Source organism: Anolis carolinensis, chromosome 5, assembly GCF_035594765.1.
Source record: "Anolis carolinensis isolate JA03-04 chromosome 5, rAnoCar3.1.pri, whole genome shotgun sequence".
NCBI lineage: Eukaryota > Metazoa > Chordata > Lepidosauria > Squamata > Dactyloidae > Anolis > Anolis carolinensis.
The window spans coordinates 200,584,515-200,606,733 of NC_085845.1; the positions used below are offsets into that span (position 1 = coordinate 200,584,515).

Consider the following 22,219-nt stretch of genomic DNA (forward strand, 5'->3'; position numbering starts at 1 on the left):
CTCTAGAGTTATGGGATCCTGGGAGTTGTAGTTTCCCAAGGCCTTTGCCCAAGACCTCTAACTGGGGAATGGAGTTTGAACTCTAGAGTTATGGGATCCTGGGAGTTGTAGTTTCCCAAGGCCTTTGCCCAAGACCTCTAACTGGGGAATGGAGTTTGAACTCTAGAGTTATGGGATCCTGGGCGTTGTAGTTTCCCAAGGCCTTTGCCCAAGACCTCCTACTGGAGAGTGGAATGGCATCCTGGGAGCTGTAGTTCTCCAAGGACTTTGACCTGCTCTGCCCAAGGGACAGCAACCCGCAACTCCCATCCCACAGTGAGGGCTCCCCCTAAACCAACCAGAACCCTTCCACTCCCAGGTCCATGTGGCAAGGGGCCAGGGGCTCTGAAAGCGGTGCCAAACTGCATCCCTTGCCCAGTGCGGACGCGCTCGACTCCGCCGTCGCTGGGGAGAAAGGAGCCCAAGTGCAGCTTCCTCCTCCTCCTCCTCCTCCTCCTCGGAAACCGAAAGCAAAAGTGGAGCAAATCCCAGCCATGGCGAGGCTTGCCTTCCAGCAGCAGGTCCACGGTTCTGATCCGCCGGGCGCCTGAGAGAAGGTGGAAGGGAAACCCGCGACAGAGGCGGGATCGTTCCCCATGGCTTGGGCTCCTTGGTTGCTGCTCCTCCTGGGCTCGGCCTCCGTCTTATCCGCCGCTCCTTCGGATGTCATGGAAGGTGAGCTGAAGATTACATTGTTTCCTCGCTTTCGGGAAAGCCGGTCCTGAGTGCGCATTACTTTTCCTGGGCCAACTTGGGCTGTCCAGGTGTTTTGGACTCCAACTCCCATCATTCCTAACAGCCTCAGGCCCTTTCCTTTCGCTTAAGCGGCTGAGAGGGAAAAGGAAGGGGCCTGAGGCTGTTAGGAATGGTGGGAGTTGGAGTCCAAAACACCTGGACAGCCCAAGTTGAACATGAGCCAACAGTGTCATGCTGCGTCTAAAAAAGTCAATGCTATATTACAGCATCAATAGTAATAGAGTGTCCAGGAAAGCCCTAGTTCCACTCTTGTCTGGAATAACAACGCGATGTCCAATTCTGGACAAAGCCATTCAAGAAGGAGGTGGACAAGAGCCGTGGTTCTCAACCTGTGGGTCCTCATGTGAGTTACAGTTTACTAAGTCTCTGATAGTATCAAATGCACCACATGACTTCCCTGGATCTAGACCAGGGGTCCCCAAACTAAGGCCCAGGGGCCGGATGCGGCCCTCCAAGGTCATTGACCTGGCCCCTGTCCTAAACTTTAGACTTGGGGTTGACCTAAGTCTACCTGGTCTTTGGAGGTCTCTTTGCTTAGCTATGGCCTTATGAGATTGTCTAGATGATCTTTGAAGGTCTCTTTGCTTAGCTACAGCCTTATGAGGCCATCTAGATGGCTTTTGGAGGTCCCTTTCCTTACCTATGGTCCTATAAGATGGTCTAGATGGCCTTTGAGGGTCCCTTTCCTTACCTATGGTCTTATGAAACCATCTAGATGGTCTTTGAGGGTCCTTTTCCTTACCTATGGTCTTATGAAACCATCTAGATGGTCTTTGAGGGTCCCTTTCCTTACCTATAGTCTTATGAAACCATCTAGATGGTCTTTGAGGGTCCCTTTCCTTACCTATGGTCTTATGAAACCATCTAGATGGTCTTTGAGGGTCCCTTTCCTTACCTATGGTCTTATGAAATCATCTAGATGGTCTTTGAGGGTCCTTTTCCTTACCTATGGTCTTATGAAACCATCTAGATGGTCTTTGAGGGTCCCTTTCCTTACCTATGGTCTTATGAAACCATCTAGATGGTCTTTGAGGGTCCCTTTCCTTACCTATGGTCTTATGAAACCATCTAGATGGTCTTTGAGGGTCCCTTTCCTTACCTATGGTCTTATGAAACCATCTAGATGGTCTTTGAGGGTCCTTTTCCTTACCTATGGTTTTATGAGATTGTCTAGATGGCCTTTGGAAGCCCCTTTCCTTATCTATGGTCTTATGAAACCATCTAGATGGTCTTGAGGGTCCTTTTCCTTACCTATGGTCTTATGAGATTGTCTAGATGGCCTTTGGAAGCCCCTTTCCTTATCTATGGTCTTATGAAACCATCTAGATGGTCTTTGGAGGCTTCTTTGCTTACCTATGGTCTTATGAGATCGTCTAGATCAGGGTCCCCAAACTAAGGCCCTCCAAGGTCATTGACCTGGCCTTTGTCCTAAACTTTAGAGTTAGGGTTGACCTAAGTCTGAAATGACTTGAAGGCACACAACAACAACAATCCTAATTTTGGACTATTTCATCATAGTCCGGCCCCCAACAGTCTGAATCGGCCCTCCACTTAAAAAGTTTTGAGGACCCCTGATCTAGACCCTATACTCCTATTTTTGGCCAGCATCAGTAGGAGTCTAGTGTCTAGATTAGTGGTTCTCAACTTGTGGGTCCTCAGATGTTTTTGGCCTACAACTCCCAGAAATCCCAGCCAGTTGACCAGCTGTTAGGATTTCTGGGAGTTGAAGACCAAAACACCTGGGGACCCACAGGTTGAGAACCAGTGGACAAGAGGAACGTTGGAAAAAGCCATTCAAGGAGATGGGCAAGAGGAACGTATCCAGATAAGTGTCACCAAAATGGCCAAAGATTTGGAAACTGAATCTCCTTGCTTACCCTGTTTCTCCAAAAATAAGACATCCCCAGAAAATAAGACCTACTAGAGGTTTTGCTGAATTGCTAAATATAAGGCCTCCCCCAAAAGTAAGACCTAGCAAAGTTTTTGTTTGGAAGCATGCCTGCCAAACAGAACACCAGAGCATGCAGGATCAGTAAATGTACCTACCATAAAATGTTGTACATGGAAATATTGGTAGTAACAAGAAATTCTTGATAGGATTCACAGTTTGTCTAGTTATGCTGGTTTGTGATGACAACTACTGTACAGTATATAATAAACGTTCATTTTTTGTTCGACAATAAATGTGAATTCTTCTTCATGGAAAAATAAGACATCCCCTGAAAATAAGACCTAGCACATTTTTGGGAGCAAAATTAATATAAGACACTGTCTTATTTTCGGGGAAACACGGTAGGGAGCTGGGTGGGTTTGTCTTGGAGAAGAGAAGGCTGAGAGAAGCGGACATGAGAGCCACGTTTAACTAATATTTATTTACTTACTAGCTTTGGGACCCGGCAGTGCCCGGGTCATTTGAGAAAGGCAGTGTTTGCCTGTGTTTCAAGTGTAGTCTCGATGCAATGTCAGCTGGGGTCAGTGGGTGTGGATGAACTACAACTCCCATATGGAAGTCTATCATCCATGGTCCATGCCACTCCAAACAGCGCCAGGATGTATAGTAGGTCATGGGGACTGTATGTGTCACGCCTGTTAGAGTGAGTAGGCTGAAGCCTGTTGGTGGTAGTTTTTTGCCTCAGTGAGGGAAAAAAGTACCACGAACGTAGGGAAAAAACTCAGGGGGGTGGGTAAGGTGGGGGGGGGGGAGTAAAAGTTTTCATAAAGGGACACAAAACCATCCTTAAAAGGAAAGATTAAAAAGATAATCATTATTGAAGTACTAATTCATTGGAGGTGAACTATAAATCCCAGTACCCACTACTCCCAAATGTCCAGGGCAATTCCCCTCCAAACCCACCAGTAGTCAAATCTGGGCATATCAGGTATGGATGGGAAATGTGGTCCAGACCCATCATTGTTTGGGTTCATATCGTTCTGGGTGTAGGTGAACTATAACTCCTATAAATTCCCCAGTAGGAGTCACAATGCTTTGACTTGATGCAGGCTAAACTACAGCTTCAATCTCCCAAATTCCTCCAGTAAGTTTAGTTGCAGCTCAGTTTTGCTGTTTGTTATACAGACAGATTGGAATGGGAAGGGGAGTAGGCAAATTCCATAGCAATGGAGAACCTTGGGATGCCAGCCTGTGGTGGAAGAAATAGCAAAATCTAGGAGGAAATGGTCCCGAAATGAAAGCATTCATTGGGTGGTGGTTTGTAGCGTTTGGGGAGGACATTGGCAGGGGTTGGGCTACATGTTCATGGTGCTCGCTGTCACCTTAATGTCAGTGCAAAGTAGTGACTTGCTGGCTTCTGAGTAGTGGGAAGTGTAGGCTGTTTGTGGAGGCCAGAGGCTGTCTGTGTGAGTGGACACGTGTGCCACATACACACATATGGGTTGTCACTTTTATTATGGACTAGCTGTGCCCGGCCACGCGTTGCTGTGGCTAGGACTTTATTTTTCTTTTCTTTTTGTTTTATGAACGTAGAGGCGTGGATGAGAGGTTGTGCTGTCAATTTTCGAGGTTGTGAGGTGTTTAGTTTAGTTGTTTTGTCTGGTGCCGTGATTCCATTACTCTTTTATATATATAGATTTAGATTAGATTTAGATTTAGATTAGATTTAGATTAGATTAGATTTAGATTTACAGTATTTATATTCCACCCTTCTCACCCCGAAGGGGACTCGGGGTGGATCACAATATACACGGCAAACATTCAATGACATATGACATACAGACAGAGACAACTATCTGAAAGTATTTCTCATTTGTTATAAATAGCTTTTGAATAACTTTAAAGCATAGGGGGTTTTTTTTGCAATTTTCAGAGTGAGATGGTAAATCAAAACTTTTACAGAACAACATTTAGACATAGAGACATACAGATTCTCTGTAACTACAGTAGAGTCTCACTTATCCAACGTAAATGGGCCGGCAGAACGTTGGATAAGCGAATATGTTGGATAATAAGGAGAGATTAAGGAGAAGCCTATTAAACATCAAATTAGGTTATGATTTTACAAATTAAGCACCAAAACATCATGTTATACAACAAATTTGACAGAAAAAGTAGTGCAGCATGCAGTAATGCTACGTAGTAATTACTGTATTTACGAATTTAGCACCAAAATATCGCGATGTATTGAAAACATTGACTACAAAAATGCGTTGGATAATCCAGAACGTAGGATAAGCGAGTGTTGGATAAGTGAGACTTTACTGTATATTGGAGTCACAAACAACCTACAGTTACATTGGCTAACAAACAAACCAAAGGGGAGTGACATTTTACCCCAGCATGTACACAGACATGTACGTGCATTCATCCAAATATTACCACGTCCTTTTCTCCCTCCTTGGAGAAACACCTGCTCAGGCCAGGCCCTGCTTTCCCTGCAGCCTGCCAACATACAGTTCCAAAACTTCCATAATTCCAAAACTACAAACCTCCAAAAAGAACATGAACAAGTTGTAAATGAATGATAGACGTCTTCCATCCTGGAATCTCCTGGCTCCGTCTCAGTTTCCTGGACCAGATGTTTATTTTATTTTTATTTATTTACAGTATTTATATTCCGCCCTTCTCACCCCGAAGGGGACTCAGGGCGGATTACATTATACACACATAGGGCAAACATTCAATGCCCATAAACACATCAAACAGAGACTGAGAGACAGATGCAGAGGCAAGTTAACCTTCTCCTGAGGGGATGTTCGATTCTGGCCACAGGGGGGAGCAGCTGCTTCATCATCCACACTGACGGCACTTCCTCATTCCAGGTCGTAAATTAGTTAAACTTGCCTCCCCACTTTTTATAAGTGGTACCTTATCTCCTACTTGATAGATGCAACTATCTTTCGGGTTGCTAGGTCAGCAACGAGCAGGGGCTATTTTTTATTTTTAATTGACGGGTGCTCACCCCGCCACGGGCTGGCCTCGAACTCATGACCTCATGGTCAGAGTGATTTAAGGCAGCTGCTCAACAGCTGCGCCACAGCCCGGCCCCTAATGTTGACTCTTCTTGATTGTTGTTAGCCTTGTCTTGACTTCCTTCTTAACATCCTTAACTTAAAAGAACCATCTGCCCCAAATGTCCATCAAGCCAGCAAATGTTGACAGATGTAAACAGATGTAAACATTTATCTTATCACTGTCTTATCAAAGTTAGCTAGTTATCAAGTCAACTATAAGACTTTGTTTGGTTTTTATTTCTATTTGACAATATTGGCACTTAAACCATAAATAGGAACAGTTTTTCCATAATACCTTTGCAAGTGTTGCTAAATGTATTCCTTTGTGTTAAAGAACTACACTAATGTAGTGGATGAGAATACAAATACAGTAGAGTCTCACTTATCCAACATAAACGGGCCGGCAGAAGCTTGGATAAACGAATATCTTGGATAATAAGGATGGATTAAGGAAAAGCCTATTAAACATCAAATTAGGTTATGATTTTATAAAATTAAGCACCAAAACATCATGTTATACAACAAATTTGACAGAAAAAGTAGTTCAATATGCAGTAATGTTATGTTGTAATTGCTGTATTTATGAATTTAGCACCAAAATATCACAATATATTGAAAACATTGACTACAAAAATGGCTTGGATAATCCAGAACGTTGGATAAGCGAGGCTTGGATAAGTGAGACTCTACTGTACTACTACTAAACGTAAGAGATTCCATAGGGACGGGGCTATGCTCTACCACTGTTTCTAGCCAAACCCAGTTTATATTGATGTTAAATACGACACCATAATTCTCTTCGTTTGCAGCTTGTATAACAAGTGCCACTAAAAGTTGTTTATATAGAAGATAATATTACATCACCTACAGTACTTACATACTATATACCATACTTTCCTTTTTTTACGTTTCTCTGTAGATTATAGACACTTGCGTTTTTGAGTTAATCATTGCGGGCCTTGATATTTTTGAGTGGTGTCTTCAAAATGAGCTCTCCTTCATTCATCTCTTCCTTACAGTTCATTCAAACCCACACATATTAAATCCAGATTTATCAGATCTGCACATTACTATTTTTGTGATACATTGGGGAAGGAGGAAGCTTGTTTTCTGCTGTTCTAGAAACATGGAATAATGTGTTCAAACTGTAGGGGGGGGGGGGTTATCCTAAACATTAGGAAGAACTTCTTAAAGTTAAGAGGTATTTAATGGAATATTCTGCTTTGGAATTATTATTATTATTATTATTATTATTATTATCATTTACTGTATATACTCGAGTATAAGCCTAGTTTTTCAGCCCTTTTTTAAGACTGAAAAAGCCCCCCTCGGCTTATACTCGGGTGGGGGTCCTGGTTGGCTTATATTTGGGTCAGCTTATACTCGCGAATATATGGTACATTTATTATTATTGGTATTATTACATTTATTATTTTTCTCTATTATTGCTGCTACTATTACATTTATTTTACATTATTATTATTATTATTATTATTATTAATACATTTATTATTTCACTCTGATCTTATTATTATTATATTTATTATTTAACTCTATTTATTACTACATGTATTATTTTCCTGTAATAATAATAATAATAATTACATGTATCATTTTACTCTATTATTATTAAAAGTATACATAAGCACATTTACATTGAAGAAGATGAGAACAATTATTTAATCAGAGTTGGACAATCTTATCTTAAATTAGAGCTTTATGTAAATATTCAAAAACATTTAACCTACTGATGCTTCAATTAATGTAATTTTATTGGTATCTATTTTTATTTCTGAAATTTACCACCCTCAGCTTATACTGGAGTCAATGTTTTCCCAGTTTTTTGGTGGTAAAATTAGGTGCCTCGGCTTATATTCGGGTCGGCTTATACTCGAGTCAACACAACAATCAAATAAAATAAACAATTAAATAATTCAATTGCAATTAAAACACAGAATACTACCATCATTACTATATAAAACTGAGGTAATAAAACAAGCATCACCACTGATGGATAAAATGGGAGCAGTCATATAAAAGGCAAACATTTGATGCCTAGAAACAACAAACACAGGTAAAGATAAAGGTTTCTAGTGGAGTCTCTAAATCAAATATATCTATATCAAAAACATTTTGATATAGAATTAAACCACAGTTATTAAAATAATCTGACAGTTTTGCTTTAAAGGAAAGTAACAATCGTACACTCTTTCCAAAACAAAACAAAACTCCTTATTTTTCAAAGATGTGAGTAGTAAATAATCTCTGACCATGCAGCAAACCAATAGGGAATCCAAAGGAATTTTGATGACTATTTCACCCTTATTTCCAGGGATGTTCTGGAAAAGTTATTTTGGAGTGACTTTGATGGATCACTTCCTAAGTTTGCCCAGGCCCTGCCCTATAGCATTGAGCCATGGCAGGTAGAGCAATATCAAACTGCTTTAATTCTATAGTGTAGAGATATGCACCCTTTGTCTTTGGAGTTAAGCCTTTTTTGTTTTGGCTCAGAGCAAAGAAGCAAGTTCTGTCTGTGCTCAGCTGTCCCCTTCTCTGGATGAGAGAGAAACCCATTTTGGACCTCTCAATCATTGCATTTGTTCCTAGGAGCCAAGGGGAGTAGTATATCCCAGTGTCCCTTAGCTGTCAAAGACCAAAGGAAAACACATCTGGTCTGGAAGTATGTGGAAAACAATGCACGCAGCGTGCAGAACAAATTAGGTGACAATATCAGAGTTTGGTCCCGTATTAGGATATGGTTTCTTCCAGCGAGTCGAATGCAGTTGAGCAGAGCTTTAATCTCTGTTCTGTGTATTTTAATATGCATTTTATAGAAATACTAGCTTTGCCCGGCCTGTGGCAAAGTGGTGGTGGTATTGATTAAAAATTGTTGTGTAATTTTTATTTGACGTTATTTGTATTTTTTAATTAATTTTATTGTAAGTTATCTTTTTATTTATTATATTTTATTATTTTCTTGTATAATTTTTAGTTATTTTTTGTTATTATGGTATTTTATTGTATTAATTTTTTAGTGTTTTTAATTATTTTTAGTGTTTTTTATGATTTTTTATTGGGTTGTTAGGAGACCAAGTTGGAGTAGCTTAGCCTTCTAACTGGCAGCAATTGGATAAAAACAATTGTTCCTCTCCCTCTAATTAGGACTTTATTTTTCTTTTCTTTTTGTTGTATCAACCTAGAGGCGTGGATGATGGGTTGTGTCGTCAAATTTCGAGGTTGGGGGGTCTGTAGTTTTGTTGTTTTGTGGGTTGCCATGATGCCATCACTCTTTTATATATATAGACTAGCTGTGCCCGGCCACGCGTTGCTGTGGCGTTGTCTGGTGGTGTTGGTGAGAAATTGTTGAGGTAGTGATGGTATTGAATGTCTGTTGTATGGTTGTCTTTATGTTTAGTATGCACACTGAAGTAGATTATATGGCAGTGTGGAGTCAAGATAATCCAGTTCAAAGCAGATAATATAAGATTCTACATGGGTTATATAGCTGTGTGGAAGGGCCTTGAGTCTACACTGCCATATAATCCAGTTAAAATCTGATAATCTGTGGAAGAGGCCTAAGTGAGGCCTAACTGTGCCTGTCCCCTGGGCTGAGGAGGTTGCTAGGAGACCAAGTGGGCAGAGCTTAGCCTTCTAACTGGCAGTAATTGGATAAAAACTATTATTCCTCTCCCTCTAATTATGACTTTATTTTTCTTTTCTTTTTGTTGTATCAACCTAGAGCCGTGAATGATGGGTTGTGTTGTCAAATTTCGAGGTTGGGGAGCCTGTAGTTTTGTTGTTTTGTCCGCTGCCCTGATGCCATCACTCTTTTATATATATAGATGTCTTCGTATATATTTTCTATAGAAATACATTTTAATATGTGCATTTATAAAATCTTTGCAATGTTAATGTGTTTTACGAGGGTTATCCAGAAAGTAGATTACGTTTTGGAATTAAAAATGAACAAAATACAGTAGAGTCTCACTTATCCAACACTCGCTTATCCAACATTCTGGATTATCCAACGCATTTTTGTAGTCAATGTTTTCAATACATCGTGATATTTTGGTGCTAAATTCGTAAATACAATCATCACTACTGCATTACTGTGTATTGATCTACTTTTTCTGTTAAATTTGTTGTATAACAGCATGTTTTGGTGCTTAATTTGTAAAATCGTAACCTAATTTGATGTTTAATAGGCTTTTCCTTAATCCCTCCTTATTATCCAACATATTCGCTTATCCAACATTCTGCTGGCCCATTTATGTTGGATAAGTGAGACTCTACTGTATAGGAGAAAACATTTACCACACCCAAATACCACTTCTCAACATAGTCTCCATTCAAATATAGTCACTTATCATAGCGATGAATGAGCTTGGCAACTTCTTCCCCACGAAACTCTGCCGCTTGCGTCCTCAACCAGCCCCTCCCCGCAGGTACGCAGCGTTGCCAAAATGTTGTGTTGCCAGCCACCCCCCACCCCCCATTGTCGGAATGAGGATGAGGAAACAACTCCCACCCAAAAGACTCCAAAAGACCCCCACACGGCAGGTCGCACGCGTGAAGTTCTGGAGTCTTTTGGGTGGGAGTTGTTTCCTCAGGACGCAAGTGGCAGAATTTGGTGGGGAAGGAGTTGCCAAGCTCATTAATCGCTATATAAGTGCCTAGATTTGAATGGCGACTATGTTGAGAAGTGGTATTTGGGTGTGGCTTTCAACTGCATATGGTAAATGTTTTCTCCTATACTTTGTTCATTTTTAATTCCAAAACGTAATCTACTTTTTGGATAGCCCTCGTAACTATGTTGTAACCCACCTCGAGCCACAAGGAGAGTCGAGTAAGACATAAAATTGCTGCTGCTGCTGCTGCTGTTGTTGTTGTTGTTACTACTACGCCTACTACTACACCAGGCATGCTGGTTAGGGGATAATGGGAACTGTGATCCAAAAAAGGAGTATAGTTGCCCCTCTGTATCCATAGATTCTCTATCCATTAATTCAACCATCCATGACTTGAAAATATCCCAAAAATAATACCTTGAATTTGCCATTTTATACAGAGGACACTATTTTATTACTCCATCTATCTATCTATATATATAAAATGATAAAGTTGTTTGCGCAGTGACTATAACAACAAAACTAAACATCCCAGAAATACAAAATTTGGCAACACAATGCAAAAGGCTTGCCTCCAGGTTACAACAACACAACCACACCACAAAACCACAATCCAGACCCACAAAACTCACAACAACACATCATGCGATAACAACACAACTAAACGCCCCAGAAATACAAAACTTGGCAACACAATGCAAAAGCCTTGCCTCCCAGTTGTAACAACATAACCACAACACAAAACCACACAGGACCCACAAAACTCACAACAACGCATCGTGACTATAACAACACAACTAAACGCCCCAGAAATACGAAACTTGGCAACACAACGCAAAAGCCTTCCCTCCAGGTTGTAACAACACAACCACACCACAAACCCACAATCCGGACCCATAAAACTCACAACAATGCATCATGACTATAATAAGTCAACTAAACGCCCCAGAAATACGAAACTTGGCACACAACTAAACGCCCCAGAAATATAAAACTTAACAAGACAACGCAAAAGCCTTGCCTCCCAGTTGTAACAACACAACCACACCACAAAACCACAATCCGGATCCACAAAACTCACAACAATGCATGGTGACTATAACAATACAACTAAACGTCCCAGAAATACAAAACTTGGCACACAACTAAACGCCCCAGAAATATAAAACTTAACAAGACAACGCAAAAGCCTTGCCTCCCAGTTGTAACAACACAACCACCCCACAAAACCACAATCCAAACCCACAAAACTCACAACAACGCATCATGACTATAACAACACAACTAAATGCCCCAGAAATACAAAACTTGGCAACACAATGCAAAAGCCTTGCCTCCCGGTTGTAACAACACAACCACACCACAAAATTGTTTGATTATGGTTCTATGTGTATGAAATGTAAATCAGGTGTTTTCTGCTGTTAGGCAAGAGTGTGTGTTTTCAGCAATGAAACAGTTAACAGCAGGCTAGTTTTGACTGACAGCCTGTTGTGATTACTATGACCTATCAGGCACGATTTCCGGCCTTTGGAGGTCGGGACTTCCTTCGTACTGAGGAATGTGTTTCTTATCTCTTTGTGTGTTGAGCTGGTGCTTGCTGAGGCAAGAGGCTATAAAGAATGCCAGCTCAGAGCGATGGCTTTTGCTATGCTTTGTAAATATGTTTATAGATATTGAAATAAATGTTTGGACTTCAGACTACGGATGTGTTTGAGTCTGACATTGAACAGACATTGAACAGCAGATAAGCTTTTCAATGCTAATTTAAGTGATTAACTACACATTCACACTGACCTCTCTCACCCTAGACTTTCCACAGATATATATTAACCTCTTTGCTTAGTTTTCTCCATACCTCACAACCTCTGAGGATGCCTGCCATAGATGTGGGCGAAACGTCAGGAGAGAATGCTTCTGGAACATGGCCACACAGCCCGAAAGACATACAACAACCCATTGAACAGAGGAATTGGTGTGGCAGATGATTGCAACCAATTCATCAGGGTGCTGGTGTGCAGAGGATCGATGGTGTTTGAAGAAACCCACCCAGCACGCACCCTGATCCCCACACTGACAAAAACCACAATCCGGACCCACAAAACTCACAACAGCGCATCGTGACTATAACAACACAACTAAACACACCTGAGCCTCAAGTGACAGCGGTGAATCCAGGAGGATCCCCAAACAGTGGACCTGTGCCTCCTGAAAGTCAGAGCACAGTCCAGAGTGACTCCCAGGTATTTGGGTGTGTTGCAATGCTCCAGTGGGATTCCTTTCCAGGTCATCCTCAGAGCTTGAGATACTTGTCTGTCCTTAAGATGAAAAGCACATATCTGCATTTTAGATGGATTAGGTCTCAGCTGGTTTTCCCTGTAATAGGCGGTAAGAGCACCTAAAGCTTCTGAGAGCTTCTGTTCAACCATTTCAAAGCTCCCTGCTTGAGTGGTGATGGCACGATCATCGGTCTAGAAGAAACTTGGGCTGAGAGTATGTGACTCTCCCAAGGTTGCCCAGTGGGTTTCCATGAGAAATAGAACCCTGGTCTCTAGAGTCATAGTCCAACACTTAAACTGTTATACCATGCTGATTTTTTATATGTATTTTCCTGCATTTGTTGATTAATCCGGTCCCGTTCTTTTGCTTCAGGTGAATGTGGTGTTCCTACGCTGGTGGAAAATGCACAGATTGCGGAAGGCAGTAACTCTGAGAAGCTGCGCTACTCCTGCATGAAGAACTACAAACGGAAAGCGGGCACCTCCAACCTCATTCTCTGTAAGCAAGATAAGCACACCAAAGAGTATCAGTGGACCAACAGCAACTTGATCTGTATTCGTAAGTATCCCTCGCCCCATTCCTTGCTTTGAAGCTTTGCGCATCCACTTCTCCCTTGGGAACCTGCTTTAGGAATTGGGATTAACCATATTCCCCAGAAAATCAACTGTTATTCAATTACCTTGATGGAGATTGCTATTCCATTGGCCTCACAGGCGCCTGTTGTCCAGCAACTGTTCCATCAGTGGTGATGGATAGTCAGACTTTAGAAACGTTGCCTCTGTAGAATCCCCTAAACTATAATGGGCCTGGCTGTTCTATCTTGGGGATATTGGGACTTGTAGTCCAGAAAATTACCTTTTACACTCTGAGTGCCATTTTATCACCTTTTCCAAATTAGAAAAGTCAATAGTGGTGTCGTGCTGAACTTGAGTATGAAATTGTCGTTCCTATGAGATCCATCTTACCAGATAACCTTCTTTCTCTCTCTTCTCTCTCCCTCCATCCCATATCCATCTCTGTCTCATTTCTGCATTTCCTTCAAAGGAGACCCCTTGTTGCCTCCTTCAACAACCCCAGAGAAAACGTCCAGGGGAGGTAAGCTCGTTTGGGCTTTTGTTGGGGAAATGGGGAATGGCACCAAACTTAGGTATTACAAATTTAAGAATTCTTCTATACATCTTTCCGATCCAAGACACAGTCAGCTTGTTTCCAAAAAAAGCATTTTGTTGGGAACATTTTCCCAACAGGTTTTGGGACTGCATTTTCCCGCTCCAGAGATTTACTAGGTGAAAATATATTTCTAGCATAAGCATAACTACAGACTAGTTCAGGTTAAGTTCGGTCCAAAGGACACAATGCTATGTTAGGTCCGTGAGCAGTAAAGCCCAGCTCACACCAAAATTGGTAGTTAAGAAATTCTCCTTGAAATCTTCCTTCCTTTCTATTGGAAAGTTTGCAACTTTTGGGGCAAACCATTTGCAACCCTCGAGAGGTTTTGGAGTACAGTTCCCATCAGCTTTTGCCATGTACAACGGCTATCTAGGAAGTACATTACGTTTTGGAATTAAAAATGAACAAAGTATAGGAGAAAACATTTACCATATCCAGTTGAAAGCCAGACTCAAATACCACTTCTCAACATAGTCGCCATTCAAATCTAGGCAGTTATCATAGCGATAAAAGAGTTTGGAAAGTCCTTCCCCACCAAACCTTGCCGCTTGGCTTGCATCCTCAACCATCCCTTCTCGCAGCTGCGCATGTGCATGCGCTCAACTTTCCCCCACGCTCGTCCTGGATCGCTCTTCTGTTTTGCAAATGCTTGCAAGGAAGGTTATGGTGACCGTTTTTTTGGGACAGGAAACGTGTGCTTCTTGCAAAACCTTAGAAGAGCGATCCAGGACGAGCGTGGGGGAAAGTGGAGTGCATGCACATGTGCAGCTGCGAGAAGGGATGCCCGCTTGGTTGAAGATGCAAGCCAAGCGGCAAAGTTTGGTGGGGAAGGACTTTCCAAACTCTTTTATCGCTATGATAAGTGCCAAGATTTCAATGGGGACTATGTTGAGAAGTGGTATTTGAGTCTGGCTTTCAACTGCATATGGTAAATGTTTTCTCCTATACTTTGTTCATTTTTAATTCCAAAATGTAACCTACTTTCTGGATAGCCCTCGTATAACAGATATCAGGGGCCTTAGCTAAGAAGAGCTGAAGGGCTTCATATTCCCCCATCTGTAAGGAGATCTGTACTTGATCTGCTAGGATTCTTTCTCAATATTTCCTGAAGATTTTAGAGAAGTTCAACATTTTGCATGCAGTTGTATTCAGCTCTACTATTCATCAGTACTGTGGGCATGTTCTGGGAATGATGGGAACTGTGATTTATTCTGTCTAGAAGGTGGACAGTAGAGGAAAACTTCCTTAAAACTTGGAACAGTAGGACCAAGAGTTTAATCTAGTCCAGTGGTTCTCAACCTGTGGGTCCCCAGATGTTTTGGCCTTCAACTCCCAGAAATCCTAACAGCTGGTAAACTAGTTGGGATTTCTGGGAGTTGTAGGCCAAAAACATCTGGGGACCCACAGGTTGAGAACTACTGATCTAGTCCTTTGCATGATCTAGTCCTGAGAAGACCTTCTGTCCATATTTGGAAATAAGGACCCCTTTCATAGCTTTGTCCAGATATCGTTTGCTGTTTGGGCTGATGGGACAATGGCCACTCAACACCAGTTAGGCTTCCTGTCCTGCAAAGGTGGCCCTTGCAAGCAAGTTTAGGCAGCAAACAAAGGTGTTCTTGGATCCACCTAACCCAATGCTTTGCCCTCACCATGGAAATGTTCCATCCTCGTCTCATGATTCTTGCTCAAAGTGTCTTGATTTATATGTTGGGTCCAGCCAATTGGAAGAACCTTATCACCTGATAGAAACCCATTTGAAGCTGAGATCTTCCACCAGCTTCTCCAACTTCTGGTGGAGAAGAAGGAAGGCAGGCCTTCTTGGTGGTTGCTCTCAGATTTCTGAACTACCCTCCTTATTCTCCATTGCCTTAGCAGGTCAAAACTTTCTCATGCCATACCGCACCATTACTCTAGTGCTGTTGTTCCACTTTAACTGCAATGGCAACAGTTAGTGGTGTTCTGGAATTTGTAGTCTAGGGGAGAACCAGGGGCTCTCTGGCTGAGAAAAGAAGTCTGGCCTGGATAAAAAGGACTTTGAGAATAGGACATTGGTCAGAAGCTTCACTAATATGCCTGCAGAATAGGCCATTGGTATTTGCTGAAGTTTGGTGCCAGGACCCTATTGGGTGCCCAAATCCATGGATGCTCAGGTCCTGTTATTATATACAATGTGTAGTAAAATGTTGTCTCATATATAAAATGATGAGATCAAGGTTTACTTCTTGGAATTTTAAAGATAGTATTTTCAAGCTATGGATGCTTGAATCCATGGCTGCAGAATACATAGAGGACCAGCTGTAATTTAAAACTGGGTCTTTATCAACAGCTGGAATTGAGTTCAGAAGCAAATAGGCAGTAGTGTTGTCGAAGGCTTTCATGGCCGGGATCACAGGGTTGTGTGGCCATGTTCCAGAAGTATTCTCTCCTGACGTTTCGCCCACATCTATGGCAGGCATCCTCAGAGGTTGTGAGGCATGGATAAACTAGGCAAGGAAGGTAAATATATATCTGTGGAGAGTCCAGGATGTGACAAGAGTCCTTTGTCAGTTGGAAGCCAGCACTAATGTTTCAGTTAATCACCCTAATTAGCATTGGAAAGGTTTGTGTCTTGCAAACCTTTCCAATGCTAATTGGAAAGTAGATTTGTTGTAAAAAGACCCCTACCCAGTTATGAATCTGTCCATCTGTGGGTCCCAGATCATCTTCAAGGGCCGCCCTGCAAATAACCCATTACAGTAGCCCAGCTTGCCTAAGACTCTTGCCCATATTGTAGAAGCCACTCCTTCCACACCGGCAGCTCCCAAGACGGCTGCCACCACATCGCTGGAGACGGGCAGCCCACCGGCAGATAGGCCCACAACCACCATGGCACCACGATCCATCGTAGGGCTTGGCCAAGTCACCTCTCCCGGTCCCGTCACCCAGAGCAGCACCCGGCCCCGAGAGACCACCATCACCACCACGCCTCCAGTTTTGCAGACCAGGACTTCTGAGACCCTTAAGGCAGGAAACAGATCCACGGTTGCACCACCCAAGACAAGCTCTCCATGGAAACTAACAGGTTGGTCCCGATGGGCTGAAACAGACACTCGCCCACTAACCCCAGCTAACCCCCAGTTGTCTTAGCTGTCTTTTGTCATGTCTCCGTCCGTGTCTCCACTAGACTCCAGCTTTTGAGTTTATATCCCATCTCAAAGTGGGCTTTTTTCCTCCTGGAGAGAAGTGGCCACTTTTGGATAGTAGAAAGGTCTCTTATAGAGTATATTTCCTGTTGTTCTTGATCCAAAAAGTTGTAAATGACTGGCAGGCTGTTTTGCAGGTAAAACTTGCTGATTCCATCAGTTCTGGACAGATGATAGTTCTCCTACTTAAGTAAAGAGCATTGTAATACAGTAGAGTCTTGCTTATCCAACATAAACCGGCAGGCAGAATGTCGGATAAGCAAAACTGTCGGATAACAGGGTGGGTGATCGCTCGCCCACCCTCCGTCCCTTGCTCACTCACTGGCCGAGTCCCAGCAGCACCATGACCTGGCCAGGCGAGTGAGTGAGCTAGTGAGCAAGGGAGCGCCTTTGCAGCCCTCCTTCTCTTGTCTGCCCTCTCCCCTCTCCGTCCCTCGCTCACTCAGCTGGGTCCTGGCAGCACCAGGACCCGGCCAGGTGAGTGAGCGAGCGAGCGAGTGAAGGAGGGCTTTTGTGGCTCTACTTCTCTCGCCTGCCCTCCGTCCCTCGCTCACTCGCCGGCCGGGTCCCGGCAGCACCACGACCCGGCCAGGCGAGTGAGTGAGCAAGCGAGCAAGGGAGCGCCTTTGCGGCCCTCCTTCTCTCGTCTGCCCTCTCCCCTCTCCGTCCCTTGCTCACTCACTGGCTGGGTCCCAGCAGCACCACGACCCGGCCAGGCGAGTGAGTGAGCAAGCAAGGGAGTGCCTTTGCAGCCCTCCTCCTCTCGCCCACCCCCCGTCCCTCGCTCACTCAGCTGGGTCCTGGCAGCACCAGGACCCGGCCAGGTGAGTGAGCAAGCGAGCGAGTGAAGGAGGGCTTTTGTGGCTCTACTTCTCTCGCCTGCCCTCCGTCCCTCGCTCACTCACCGGCCGGGTCCCGGCAGCACCACGACCCGGCCAGGCGAGTGAGTGAGCAAGCGAGCAAGGGAGCGCCTTTGCGGCCCTCCTTCTCTCGTCTGCCCTCTCCCCTCTCCGTCCCTTGCTCACTCACTGGCTGGGTCCCAGCAGCACCACGACCCGGCCAGGCGAGTGAGTGAGCAAGCAAGGGAGTGCCTTTGCAGACTTCCTTCTCTCGCCCACCCCCCGTCCCTCGCTCACTCAGCTGGGTCTTGGCAGCACCAGGACCCGGCCGGGTGAGTGAGCGAGCGAGCGAGCGAGGGAGGGCCTTTGTGGCTCTACTTCTCTCGCCTGCCCTCCATCCCTCGCTCACTCACTGGCCGGGTCCCGGCAGCACCACGACCCGGCCAGGCGAGTGAGCGAGTGAGCGAGTGAGCAAGGGAGCGCCTTTGCGGCCCTCCTTCTCTCGCCCATCCTCCATCCGTCGCTCACTCACTCAGCCAGGTCCTGGCAGCACCAGGACCCGGCCGGGTGAGTGAGCGAGCGAGTCAAGGAGGGCCTTTGCTGCCCTCCTTCACTTGTCCACCTTCCATCCCTCGCTCACTCACTCACTCACTCACCAGGCCAGGTCCCAGCAGCACCAGGACCCGGCCTGGTGAGGGAGAGAAGGTGTCAGGGCGTTGGATAATACAGTGTGTCGGATTAGTGGAAATCGGATAAGCGGGACTCTACTGTAAATAAGAGCTGACTATATCTAAAAGGCTATGAAGAAGAATGTTGGTAATTGTGAGCCCCTTTATAAATACACAAGACAATGTGTTGTGGAGCTATTTCCAATTTGTGAGATTGCTTGGATTTACACAGAGATTCACAGGCAATAAATCTGTGAGTTCTCCGTTTCTGTTTCACTTGGAATAATCTTTTAAGCCCTGTTTATAAAACATTATAGTAAAGAATGACTATGTAAAAATGTTGTTTTCCACCACAGAGTTAATAATTGTTTCTGGTCATCAATGTCAACGGAGCCCCCAGTGGCACAGTGGGTTAAACCCTTGTGCCTGGCAGGACTGATGACTTGAAGGTTGGGTTGCTGACCTGAAGGTTGCTGGTTCAAATCCAACCCGGGGAGAGCGCGAATGAGCTCCCTTTATCAGCTCCAACTCCATGCAGGGACATGAGAGAAACCTCCTACAAGGATGGTAAAAACATCAAAACCTCCAGGCGTACCCTGGGCAACATCCTTGTAGACGGCCACTAGAAGTGACTTGCAGTTTCTCAAGTCCCTCCTGACACCAAAAAAAAAAATCAATGTCAACAGTTGACTAGTTTTTCCTTCATCAGACCTTTGCAGTTTTCCATAATTTATTCTTCCTAGGATGGTATCTTCAGACTATATAGGCCCCAACCATACACCTTTCATATAATTTCATTCAATTCACACATATTTTATCACATCGTTAGTAACTTCAACGATGGAATAGAAGGCATGCTTATCAAACGAGCTCATTTAAGGGTGTGCAGTTATAGGTAACTGCGATACATTCAGGAACTCATGCCCTGCAGTTTTCAGGGTTTTACTGTATATAACCCCATATGATCGTGATGAGGATTAAAATGGAATACATTCTTTCTTTACTCCATTTCTAAAGCTTCTGTGTAAACAATAAACCCCAGTAGATTGCCTTAATTTCCCCACTGTTGTGTCTGCTGTTTCTCCCCGTCTTGGTCCTTGAGCGTGAATTATGTCAGCCCGTTTTGAAAGCACATTTCCCCCGTGCATATTTAACAATAATAAATGTTTTTGTTGTGATGATATTATAATATGCGCTCCATTAAATGGGAGAAAAATGTACAATAGGTCAAGCAATCCTAGAAGTAGTTACTGGGAAGGGTTTGAGAGTAGAAAGATCACAGAATCATTTGCAACATCTCTGGGTTCATTGATGCCCAAACTGGAGTCATCCGCAAACGCTACTACATGATCAAGCAGATTTTTCTCCTAGACATATTTAAAAGTGATAACATCAGAAATGTTTTGGATATTTTGAAATCCTGTGGGTTCATCTGCACTGTAGAATGGATGCAGTTTGAATGCCATGGCTCAATTTGGTGGAATTCGTAGTTTCACAAGATCTTTAGCCTTGTCTTGTAAAGGTTTCTGGAGACTCCCCAAACTTTAGCTCCCAAGGATTCCATAGCATTGAGCCATGACAGTTCAGAGTGGTGCCAAACTGCATTAACTCTACAGTGTAGATCAGGCATGGGCAAACTTGGGCCCTCCAGGTGTTTTGGACTCCCAACTCCCACTATTCCTAACAGCCTACCGGCTGTTAGGAATTGTGGGAGTTGAAGTCCAAAACACCTGGAGGGCCCAAGTTTTCCCATACCTGTTGTAGATGAATCCTAACTTTTCAATCAAGTCCATTCTTACTCGAGCAGCTATGAAACAATGTTACCTCTTTTAATGCATAACTAAGTTATCTAGCTGTTTTAATACATAAACGGATTACTGTGAATGGTATGCTTTAAAAAAAAATCAATAGCAGAGAAATCCTGTATGAGTTGTGTTTTGTTCTGGCCTGTTTTGTTATTCATAATAGCCACTAAGAGCCGGTCTACACTGCCATATAATCTAGATTATCAAATCAAATAATCCATATTATCTGCTTTGAAATTGATTATCTGAGTCTACACTGCCGTATAATCCAGTTCAAAGTAGATAATCAGGATTTTATATGGCAGTGTAGAAGGGGCCTAAGTTATAGCTCAGAAGTAATATATTTTTGTAGTTTAGTTTTTAGTTTTATATATATCTAAAAAAATTACTTGTGTGTTTTATTTGGAGGGAGGTGGTTCTTGAATAACAAACTTCATTATATGGGTCTACACTGGCCATACAATGCAGTTTCAAACTACAGCTTCCAGGCTTCCATAGCACTGGGCCATGGCAGTTAAAGTGGTGTCAAACTGCATTAATTTTATAGTGTAGATATAGCAGGAAAACAGTTAAGTGGAGCAGCAAAGTACCAACCAACATCTATGCTCTGCAACAAGATGTGTATGTTGTGAACAAGTTGGAACAGTTATACTTTTGAAATGAAAGATAAAAGACATACCGCAATAACCCTCAATATTTTATTTTTTAATAGATTCTCCTGCCATCAGGGTTGGCTTTCCTTTACTAGGTGAGTAGTGAACCTACAAATCTGTAAATATCATGGATCCAATGGGTCATCTCTAATTGGAATTAGTAATAGGTCTGATTTAGATTATCTTTAAATGTTAGATTCTGAACCTGTGGGTAATATTAGTCCAGAGTTCGTTAGTATCAATAAAAACATAAATTTCAGTCCCATTATTTCTGTGTTAACAGCAATTCTGTTGGCTTCCTTCCATAAACATTCTTCTTTCTCTGTATATTTTGTTCTCCAGTTTCCTCCTTTCTCTCATTCTTTTTGAAGAGTTGCTTCTTCTGTAACTTCCAGCATTTCTAATCCCTTCTCATTCAGTTGCCAAATTTGCAGCATCTTTCAATATCAATCCTGCCACATTAGGTTTCTTTTGCAATATTTTTGCACTTCTCTTTGGCACAGTGTGTTAAAGCGCTGAGCTGCTGAACTTGCAGACCGAAAGGTCCCAGGATCAAACCTGGGGAGTGGAGTGAGCGCCCACTGTTAGCTCCAGCTTCTGCCAACCTAGCAGTTCGAAAACATGCAAATGTGAGCAGATCAATAGGTACCGCTCTGGCGGGAAGGTAACGGCGCTCCTTGCAGTCATGCCGGCCACATGACCTTGGAGGTGTCTACAGACGACGCCGGCTCTTTGGCTTAAAAATGGAGATGAGCACCAACCCCGAGTCGGACACGACTGGACCTAACGTCAGGGGAAACCTTTACCTTTACTAAACATTCCACTGCCTGAAGTTTCCGGACAATTTTAAACTCCCAGTTTAAGTTATCAAATGCTTTTTCTGCATCTATGAACACTAGTGCTGCTTTTTCTTTCATTATGTTTATCCGGGTATTCAATCACTATGTGTTTTAATACATGGTTTTAGTTTTATCTGTATTTCTGGCCCACCACTGTCTCTGTCTTTTCTTATTATTCCCTCTTTATGTCATTTTAGCCCATCCAGAATTCGGGAGCAGAGACAGACGTTTATTAAATGCCTATTCAGTTTTAATGATTTCTTTTTTTCTTTTATTAGCAGTGCTATCTGTCATACTGTTAGCCTTCCTATTGTGGCGGCTCTGTTTCTGGAAGCAAACGTGAGTTCTTTTCTTGTTGCACCATACCGTAGTAATAGAAGAAACAGCTTTAAATA

The 22,219-nt window shown here is 43.1% G+C and overlaps 1 protein-coding gene across 1 annotated transcript; it reads left to right on the top strand.

The window, feature by feature from the left end:
- The first annotated feature begins 525 nt into the window (after positions 1-525).
- Positions 526-14,270, top strand: il15ra (interleukin 15 receptor subunit alpha). Its single transcript, XM_008110286.3, has 3 exons — positions 526-714; positions 13,041-13,226; positions 13,713-14,270. Exons 1-3 carry the CDS (start codon positions 636-638, stop codon positions 13,952-13,954), a joined length of 507 nt encoding a protein of 168 aa, XP_008108493.2. The 5' UTR covers positions 526-635; the 3' UTR covers positions 13,955-14,270.
- Positions 14,271-22,219: the final 7,949 nt, after the last annotated feature.